We start from the raw sequence: 11,120 nt of genomic DNA, 5'->3' as shown, positions 1-11,120 counted from the left end.
TGCAACTTTAAAAAGGAAGTGGGTTAACTTTCAAAACAGACTAATTTTGTTAATGATAGTCTTTAACAATTTTTAAAACATCTAAAGACGACATACCGACTTTTATTTTGAAATGCTGCGGCTCAAAGCGGAAATAACATGCGTTTTTATTGTGCTTCCTTTTTTTCGTTGCCCCGTGGCGTTCTATTCCCACATTTATTATGCTCGGTATTCTGTTGAACAGTTGCATAAAGAAGCGGTTACCGACAGCCACATACAATCACAACTACCGAGGTAAGTGTTGCACATTGTTCGCACATTCCATGTTCGTTTTATCCAAGTAAACAACTTCAATCTCGTTGTTTTCTTTCGCTAATTAAATTGTTAGAATTTTAGCCATTATATCTTTTCATCAGGCAGATGTTTTGCTGTGCGCACAAAGCTGTTTTCGGTGAATATGAGTAGTTATACTGTGTATGGAGTCAGTCGGCAAAATAAACAGATAGGGTGATCAGGAATCCGAGCCCGCTTATGAAAAACATTGATATAAAATATTCATTATTAAATTATTATAGTTAAAATATTTAAATTATTGTCTTATTTTTAGATTCTTAAAGTTTCGATGCTCTAAGAATTATAGTCCACTGCTTAACAATCTGAAAACTGCCTAGCAACAATTTTACAATATAAATTTACATATTATCAGTTTGCAATCCAAGTTACTTTACTTTTGTGTGTGTGTGTGTGTGTGTGTGGATATTCGTTTAATAAATGAATAACGTTTTAATAAAGAATAGTATCATTAATATTTTTTAAAATGGAGTGACTGTTTTCACGTTAAAGGCTGTCAAGTTATTTTATATAGTTTTTAATTATTTGAATATTTGTTTCACTATTGTTAAACTTTAATTTTTTGTCAGTTCGTGTTTGGTCTAAATATATTGATTAGAAATTATATTTTTCATGATTTGAATCTCTTTTTAGATGTGTTGCTTCTCATAACTGAGGAATATTGTGCAAGCAGGATGACAGTTTGTCAATGGTATATTCACACATCTCTGAGGAATCTGAGCATGATCGGCGTGCTGTAGTCTCAGAGGAGCATCATTACAAGAGAAATGTGACACTAGAGCACACCCTTCGCTTTGCTTGGGAATGGATTAAAGTGAAAGACTTCATCCTTCCTAAAGGTTACGTTTTGACTGGGTGGGAATGCAAAACTGTGGCTGGTAAAGAGCACCCTGCCTCTCAGAAATGCCCAGACGGGGGCTTCCTCTGCAGGGGCGGGCGCGCTGGCTTCTCCTGGGTATATTTTTGCTCCTGGTGCTGCTGCTCTTTGCTTACCTGCTGGAATGCACGCCCCCTGCAGATGTGAGTCAGGTGCTGCCTGGCCTGGGCGGAGATCCGTATGGGAAGGAGTATTACCAGGCCCTCCTGCAGGAGCAGGAAGAGCGGCATCTCAGCCGAGCGGCCAGCCTCAAGAGGCAGATCGCACAGCTCAAACAAGAACTCCAAGAGATGAGCGAGAAACTGAGAATACTTCAAGAAAAAAAGGAGGGTCCCGGGCCACAGAGCCTGATTGATGGCAGAGATCAAGAGCCGAGTGACCTCTTGGAGTACCTGCACTCACAAATCGACAAAGCAGAGGTGAATACAGGAGCGAGGCTGCCAAGCGAGTACGCGCTTGTGCCCTTTGAGAGCTTCACCACCACAAAGGTGTACCAGCTGGAGATGGGCCTGACGCGCCACCCCGAGGAGAAGCCTGTGCGGAAGGACCGGAGGGATGAGTTGGTGGAGGTGATAGAAGCGGGTTTGGATATTATTAATAACCCAGAAGATGATGACGGACAGGAGGACAACATCCCCATGCAGAGGCAGACGTTCACAGAAAGCCATTTTTTTGAGGGTAAGAGCTGTTTAGATGAAGTATACACTATGTACTTTACGCACAGTGTGTTCAGGGTTTGTGTGTATTTGACAGCGACTGTTTGTATTTGAGGATAATAAAGGTGGTGTGAACTTTGCACAGCACAAAATATTCAGTAACTTGAGCTGCTTTTGTGTACTCGCTATTCTTGGCAGGACTCTACAGGACCGAGAGGGACAAAGGCACACTGTATGAGCTCTACTTCGCTAAAGAGAATTCCCACGAGTACCGTCACGTCACCCTCTTCCGTCCATTTGGGCCCCTCATGAAAGTGAGGAGCACGTCTGTAGACGCCGCCAGCACCATCATTAACATCATAGTGCCACTGTCAGGCCGTACTGAAGCCTTTGTTCAGTTCTTGCACAACTTCAGGTGAGAAGGTCACCATAGAAAGTTTCAGGAAGTTTACTCCTGAAATGTGTGCAGTGTAAATGTGATGACGTATTTGTGTAGGCCAACTCAAACGTTAGCATCACCCTGGTTCCCTAGACAAAAACCTAATAGGATTTATTTCATTGGCTTTTGGATTATTGTAGAAAATAAGCTCTGTGACCAACAAAAGTTTACGATTCTTACATGTTTTCTTCATCGTGATTATCTTCACAAGAAGATGACCTTTTATGGATTTTGAAGCCTAAATACAATCAGCAGAAAAGCTAAATGTAGGCTATAAAGAAACTACAACACAGTCGCCACCATTAAGCTTCTGAAAACCATTAAGCTTCTTTCAGTTCTTTATTTAAAAACATGTTCCCTTTCAGTATGTGTTAGAATTGTCTGCAAGAGTGTGATTATAAACTGAGGCTGTAAAAAGCACAATAGTGCGTAGATGAGTTTCACTGTTTGGCTGATAACCCAACAACCTCTGTAGTCCCATTTAGCCGCATGTTAGCAACTGCCTTTTTTAGGATATATATATATATATCTCAGTATCTCACAGAAGTGAGTACACCCCTCACATTTTTGTAAATATTTTATTATATCTTTTCATGTGACAACACTGAAGAAATGACACTTTGCTGTCCCCTCAAAATAACTCAACACACAGCCATTAATGTCTAAACCGCTGGCCACAAAAGTGAGTACACCCCTAAGTGAAAATGTCCAAATTGGGCCCAAATAGCCATTTTCTCTCCCCGGTGTCATGTGACTTGTTAGAGTTACAAGGTCTCAGGTGTGAATGGAGAGCAGGTGTGTTAAATTTGGTGTTATTGCTCTCACTCTCTCATACTGGTCACTGGAAGTTCAACATGGCACCTCATGGCAAAGAACTCTTCGAGGATCTGAAAAAAAGAATTGTTGCTCTTCATAAAGATGGCGTAGGCTATAAGAAGTTTGCCAAGACCCTGAAACTGAACTGCAGCACGGTGGCCAAGACCATACAGCGGTTTAACAGGACAGGTTCCACTGAGAACAGGCCTCGCCATGGTCGACCAAAGAAGTTGAGTGCACGTGCTCAGCGTCATATCCAGAGGTTGTGTTTGGGAAATAGATGTATGAGTGCTGCCAGCATTGCTGCAGAGGTTGAAGGGGTGGGGGGTCAGCCTGTCAGTGCTCAGACCATATGCCACACACTGCATCAAATTGGTCTGCATGGCTGTCATCCCAGAAGGAAGCCTCTTCTAAAGATGATGCACAAGAAAGCCCGCAAACAGTTTGCTGAAGACAAGCAGACTAAGGACATGGATTACTGGAACCATGTCCTGTGGTCTGATAAGACCAAGATAAACTTATTTGGTTCAGGTGGTGTCAAGTGTGTGTGGCGGCAACCAGGTGAGAAGTACAAAGACAAGTGTGTCTTGCCTACAGTCAAGCATGCTGGTGGGAGTGTCATGGTCTGGGGCTGCATGAGTGCTGCCGGCACTGGGGAGCTACAGTTCATTGAGGGAACCATGAATGCCAACATGTACTGTGACATACTGAAGCAGAGCATGATCTTCTTCCTTCGGAGACTGGGATGCAGGGCAGTATCCCAACATGATAACGACCCCAAACACACTCCCAAGACAACCACTGCCTTGCTAAAGAAGCTGAGGGTACCTAAACCCTATTGAGCATCTGTGGGGCGTCCTCAAACGGAAGGTGGAGGAGCGCATGGTCTCTAACATCCACCAGCTCCGTGATGTTGTCATGGAGGATTGGAAGAGGACTCCAGTGGCAACCTGTGACGCTCTGGTGAACTCCATGCCCAAAAGGGTTAAGGCAGTGCTGGAAAATAACACAAAATATTGACACTTTGGGCCCAATTTGGACATTTTCACTTAGGGGTGTACTCACTTTTGTGGCCAGCGGTTTAGACATTAATGGCTGTGTGTTATTTTGAGGGGACAGCAAATTTACACTGTTATACAAGCTGTACACTCACTACTTTACAATGTAGCAAAGTGTCATTTCTTCAGTGTTGTCACATGAAAAGATATAATAAAATATTTACAAAAATGTGAGGGGTGTACTCACTTCTGTGAGAGAGAGAGATTTTATATATATATATATATATATATATATATACACAGTTGCAAGAAAAAGTAAGTGAACCACTTGCTGAAAATGTGAATAATTTTAATAAAATAAGAGGGATCATACAAAATGCATATTATTTTTTTATTTAGTACTGTCCTGAGTAAGATATTTTACATAAAAGATGTTTACATTTAGTCCACAAGACAAAAAAAAATAGCTGAATTTATTAAAATGACCCAGTTCAAAGGTATGTGAACCCTTGATTCTTAATACTGTGTGTGGTTACCTGGATGATCTACGACTTTTTTTTTTTTTCTTTTTCTTTTCTTTTTTTTTTTGTGATGGTTGTTCATGAGTCTCTTGTTTGTTCTGAGCAGTTAAACTGCCCAATATTCTTCAGGAAAATCCTCCAGGTCCTGCAGATTCTTCAGTTTTCCAGCGTCTTTTGTATATTTGAACCCTTTCCAGCAGTGACTGTATGATTTTGAGATCCATCTTGTCACACTGAGGACAATTGAGGGACTCAAACACAACTATTAAAAAAAGGTTCAAACATTCACTGATGCTCCAGAAGGAAACACAATGCATTAAGAGCCAGGGGGGTGAAAACTTTTGAATTTGATTATCAAGGTAAATTGTACTTAATTTTTCTTCCGGGAAACAGGCAAGTATCTTCTGTTGCTTCCGAAGGGCAGTACTAAATGAAAAACAATGATATTTAAACAAAATAAGAAAAATTGGGACATTACCATCCTGTTCAAAAGTTTTCACCCCGGCTCTTATTGCATCGTGTTTCCTTCTGAAGCATCAGTGAATGTTTGAACCTTTTTTAATAGTTGTGTTTGAGTCCCTCAGTTGTCCTCAGTGTGAAAAGATGGACCTCAAAATCATACAGTCACTGTTGGAAAGGGTTCAAATATGCAAAAAATGCTGAAAAATTGCAGAATCTGCAGGACCTGGAGGATTTTTCTGAAGAACAGAGCTCAGTTTAACTGCTCAGAACAAACAAGAGACTCATGAACAACCATCACACAACAAAAAAACAGTTGTGGATCATCCAGGTAACCACACACAGTATTAAGAATCAATGGTTCACATACTTATGAATGGGGTTATTTTAATAAATTAAGCTTTTTTTTTTTTCTTTTTTTTTTTTGGGTCTTGTGAACTAAATGTAAACATCATCTTTTATGTAAAATATCTTACTCAGGACAGTACTAAATAAAAAAACATGCATTTTGTATGATCTCTAATTTTGTTAACATTCACATTTTCACAAATTCTGCAAGTGGTTCACATACTTTTTCTTGCAACTGTATATGTATGTGTATATATACATATATAACTCAATTTTACAGGTTTTTACTTTGGTACTTTTTAATGTTTTTACTTTTACTATGGTAACTCTCATGTTAGTTGACGCCGTCGTCTTATAATGTGTTAGTTTAGCAAAATCATCTGAAGTGTAGAGATTCATTCTAGGCAGATTCATACATGCGTCTAACTACGGTTGCAGACACTCGTTCAACTTGCTCTTGAATGTTCATGGGCCGGCTTTGACCGTTCCAATAAGGTGGACGGCTTACATATAGCGGCCCATAGAAACAGCCGCTAATGAGGCACTCATTGGTGTTCAACACTAAACTTATTTCGGCATTTAACTAAAAAGACTTCAGGATGATGGAACTGGCAGTGCTAAAATGCTAACTCGTTTCTGGGTTTTAGCTTACAAATACATGTAATTTCTGCAGCACTAACTAAATTTCACAGACAACACAGTCACCGATCATCACACAGAACTCCCTTTTACTCAAGTAGCTTTTTGATGGTCAACACGTTGAATTCACATAACCAACTTGAACCCAATGTCATACGGTTGAACTTCTCAAGACGTGTGGGATGCAGCAACACAGAGCCAGATATTACACGGTTTTACAAGGGAATGTTTTTCAGAACAGGTTTCTCTTTGGAAGTTTTGTAAATGTTGTGGTCAGACTGTGTTTTCTGTGTGCAGGGAGGTTTGTATACAGCAGGACAAGCGGGTGCATCTCACAGTGGTGTATTTTGGTCAGATGGGCTTGCAGGAGGTGAAGGCGTCTTTGAAGAAAATGTCCAGGTTTGAGCTTTAAAAATGTTCTGTCTACATGTGTGTCACTGGAAAAATTCTGTTTGCCAACATCCTGAATGGAGGAAACCCAAGGAAAAGAAATTTGCTGTTTACCCATCTTAATGGGGCAGTAGAAATGTTCTTTTGAAAAACTGTAATTTTCTTAAATAGCAGGAAGTAAGCTTCCTTTTTCATAATTATTGTGCGCAGAGCTCGTAGAGTAATTCACATTATCTGTACACTACCATTCACAATTTTTTGGACTCAGTAAGATTTTTATTTAAAGAAATTAATTCTTTTATTCAGCAAAGATGCATTAAGTAGATCAGTAGTGACAGTAAAGGCGTTTATAACATTACTAAAGATTTCTATTTCAAATAAATGTTGTTCTTTTGATATTCCTTTTAAAGAATCCTAAAAAATATCAGAAAAATATTAAGCAGCACAAATGCTTTCATAAACATTAATAAAAAAAAATATTTCTTGAGCAGCAAATCAGCATATTAGAATGATTTCTGAAGGATCATGTGACACTGAAGACTGGAGTAATGATGCTGAAAATTCAGCTTTGCCATCACAGGAATAAATTACATTTTAAAATATATTAACATAGAAAACAGTTGATTTAAATATTATTAAATATTAAATACTATTTCACAATTTACTGTTTTTCCTGTAATTTCGATCAAATAAATGCAGCTTTGGTGAGCAAAAGAGACTTCATTGAAAAACGTTTAAAAATCATACCAACCCAGACTAGTAAAGAGTAATGTATGTAGATTGTAAACACGTGTTATTATCCAGTATGGTTGGCGTAAATCTTCTAAGCTTCATTTTGTTTCCTACACTGTTATTTATGATCCTTTCCAGCGAGGAGAACTTCAGTAACTACACTCTGATCCCTGTGGATGAGGAGTTTTCACGTGGCCGTGGTCTGGACATTGGAGCTCATGCGTGGGAGAAAGGGGGGGACGTGTTGATGTTCTTCTGTGACGTTGACATCTACTTCACCCTGGAATTTCTTAGTACTTGTCGGCTTAATACAGCTCCAGGTTTGTCTGGATCTCAACAAGCATTTATATCTGAAAATTCATGGACCCATTACTAGATAAAACATCCATATTTCTCCCATTTTGCACTTGTTTGATTGCACAACTGAGCAGTAATAATATCAGTAATAATAGGATATGTAGCAAATAAATAAATGACATTTTCTTGTTTTATGCATGTTTAACAGAACAGTAAAATATCAAATCAATTTTATACTAAAAATATAATCACCTATGTAATTTTATAATAGTTTGTTTGTTTTACTTATATAATACTGTAATACTTATAGTTTATAAGTTTTTTTTTTTTTTTTTTTTTTCTTCCTTGCAGGTAAACGTGTTTTCTATCCGGTGGTTTTCAGTTTGTACAATCCAGCTATAGTTTATGGAAATCTTGAGTTTCCACCCCCAATTGAGAATCAGCTGGTATGTAACCTCATGATTTTTGTATGCAACTACATATATTTAGAACATATGGCTTTCTAGTGATACAAAAGAAAATAATACAATTGTATGCTGTTTATAGATTCATAAAAAAGATGCCGGATTCTGGAGGGATTTTGGATTTGGCATGACTTGTCAGTATCGCTCTGACTTTCTAAGCATTGGTAAGTTAATGTGGACTTGTAGATTGTAGGAAATAATGTTCTAATAATAATTTTCTTATTTAGGGTGACTGGCTTTTACTCATAATTCTATTATTCAATCAAAAATAAATAAGATTTTCAGTATCACTAACCCAATCTTCATAAATCATTCTAATATGCTGATTTGGTGCTCAGGTAACCATTTCTTCTTATCAATGTTGAAAACAGTTGTGCTGCTTAACATTTTTGTGGAAATGGTGATCATGTTTTCAGGATTCTTTGATGAATAGAAGGTTCAATGAATTTGTTTGCACTTATTAAAGCATTTATTAATTAGAAATCTTTTGTAACATTATAAATGTCTTCACTGTCACTTTTGATCAATTTAATGCATCCTTGTTGAATAAAAGTATTATTTCTCTTTGAATTATTCATTGTTTCTACAAAAATGTTAAGCAGAAAAAAATGTTTTCAATATTGATAATATTAATAATAATAAATGTTTCTTGAGCAGCAAATCAGCATATTAGGATCATGTGACACTGATGCTGAAAATTCAGCTTTGTCATTACAGAAATTTCATTTTAAAATTTATCAAAATAGAAAACAATTATTTTAAACTGTAATAATATTTCACAATATTACTGTTTTTACTGTATTTTTTGATTAAATAAATGCAGCCTTGACTTCTTTCAAAAACATAAATTGTAATGTTTCCAAAATTTTGGCAGGTATATATACTCAAAACAAAATAAATTCAGCAACATTAGATTAAGGCAATGTTTCATGTACGCCAATAATATGTATTATATTTTATTGTAGTAACTCTTCTTGTTGTAAAATTAAACAATGAAACTTTTTTCCTTTTGTAAATGAATGCATACATGAGAATACTTTAAAACGAATGCATCAGATGCATCAAAATACAATAAAAAGATCCTTTTCCTGTTGTTTCATATAAACAAACTCTGCTTCTCTTTTCTAGGAGGATTTGATCTGGAAGTGAAAGGCTGGGGTGTAGAAGATGTGCACTTGTACAGGAAGTACCTACGGAGTGATCAGATTGTGATCCGCACTCCGGTATCAGGCCTCTTCCACCTGTGGCATGAGAAGCTGTGCGCAGACGAGCTGACCCCAGAACAGTACCGCATGTGCATCCAGTCCAAGGCAATGAATGAGGCGTCACACTCTCACCTGGGCATGCTTGTGTTCAGGGAGGAGATCGAGACTCACCTTCGAAAGCAGGCCTACAAAACTCAGAGCAGACCAGCAGAATGAATCAACAATGCAGCAAGGAGCACAACTTTGTTGATAACAGCAATGAAGAAATGGGTCAAAATAATTGTTTTCATATTATCTGAACTAAAGTCAAATCTATATAATTATCCAAGGATTACAGAAGACTTTGACAACAAAGACTAAGTGTTATGAGAGGATGGTACTGATTGGTACTACATAAAGCGTTTACACTTACTTTGATTTACGTTCTGAAATAGTTTGCTTTAATGCCAATTTATGCCAGTTTAGGTGTTAAGCACCTAACCTTTTTGGATTTGTTTACTACATGTGTGAATAATGACCAGTCCCTTTGGGGAAATAAGTTACTGGAGAGATTGTTTGGGCCTCATTCATGAAAATAAGTTTGTGGAAGCAATTCATAAATTTGTTGTGTAAATTGTCTTGTTGAAGTGAATGCAACAGCTTGCATAAAAACATGTTTTAGGGCTGGGACAATACATCGATTCTCGATACAATTATTCTGTATCGATTCAGATATTTTCCGAATGTATCGCCAATCGATTCTGAGCTTAGTTTTTAACAGCAGATGGCACTACGTGCTTTAGAAACAACCGTACTCTGCCTGCTTCCAATTTACTTGAACCTAAAATAATCATTCGTAAAGTTCGAAAAGGTTGAAGCGAATTACAAGGGTGTTCGCAGTGGGCTGTTTACATTAATTTCGCGTCATAAAAGGTGCAAGTATATTTAACCACTTACATGACTCAGCCGAACGCACGAACGCTGTCAGCACTCTTCTTTGTGAGCGTTTGAGTGTGCGGTTAAAAGCTAGACTAGAGCGCCATCTGCTGTTAAAAACTAAGCTCAGAATCGATTCAAGAAAGAATCAAGATACGTTCGGAAAATATCAGAACCGATACAGAATAATTGTATCGAGAATCGATGTATTGTCCCAGCCCTATTTTATACAAATGATTTGCACAGAACTTGTTCTACTCTTGATTTGTGTAAAGCATGTTTTTGTTTTTTGCCATTAATTGACAAAGCCATGTTACATTTTTATATTATTTCTGTTGAAAATGTGTATGGTGTGACAAAAAGGGAGATATGTTGCTAAAAGGGACAATCATCCACATGTGGATGTAGTTACACTTGCCATGCTGGATTTGTACTGTAGGTTGTTTCTGCTGGAACAGTATTCAGACTCTTCCCCAATCTTCCACATTTTTGCTGTGTGAGATAGCATGGACCTGATATGCATTGATGCATGTGTCAAACCTTTACTTTGCACCATGTGTGAGGACACTGGTCAGTGCCATAGCGATATCTGTCAGGGGTTTATGTTACAGGCTCTAAACATCCAATGCTTTGGCCTGTGCAACCACTTTGAAATGAATCTGTGGTATATAGTAAATTGAGGTATTAAAAAAAACAGCTGTTGATGAAGACATTATGTATTAATTCCACTTAAACTGGCAGGTAGATTAAAACTAACCGTTGCTATCTATTGTAGAGCCTCCAATTGATCAGGATGTTGGGTTACATTGCTCATTTTCTAAAACAAATAAAAGGATTACAACAAGCTATTTTTAATGTCCCTAAAATAAACCATGAAGGTGTGTATACTGATATCATCATTGATTAGATCTTGGTGCTAGATCAAAATCAACAAACTCACAGAACTTCTGGGAAGTGTGAACCAGAAAACGTAGACCTGCTATTTGATCCCCAGCAATTCTGTCATAGATTTTGCTTCCAAAAAACAAGTTTGT

General features: G+C 37.7%; 1 protein-coding gene across 1 annotated transcript; it reads left to right on the top strand.

The window, feature by feature from the left end:
- Positions 1-124: 124 nt before the first annotated feature.
- csgalnact2 (chondroitin sulfate N-acetylgalactosaminyltransferase 2) lies at positions 125-10,934 on the top strand. The gene is made up of 8 exons (XM_051915919.1): positions 125-273; positions 964-1,885; positions 2,062-2,278; positions 6,381-6,482; positions 7,344-7,525; positions 7,854-7,948; positions 8,049-8,130; positions 9,095-10,934. The coding sequence occupies exons 2-8, from the start codon at positions 1,234-1,236 to the stop codon at positions 9,385-9,387; spliced, it is 1,623 nt and encodes a 540-aa protein (XP_051771879.1). The 5' UTR covers positions 125-273; positions 964-1,233; the 3' UTR covers positions 9,388-10,934.
- The last annotated feature ends 186 nt before the right edge of the window (positions 10,935-11,120 follow it).

This window comes from Ctenopharyngodon idella, chromosome 13, assembly GCF_019924925.1.
Source record: "Ctenopharyngodon idella isolate HZGC_01 chromosome 13, HZGC01, whole genome shotgun sequence".
NCBI lineage: Eukaryota > Metazoa > Chordata > Actinopteri > Cypriniformes > Xenocyprididae > Ctenopharyngodon > Ctenopharyngodon idella.
The sequence above is the reverse complement of the archived record's forward strand: the minus strand, read 5'-3'. Positions and strand labels throughout refer to the sequence as shown.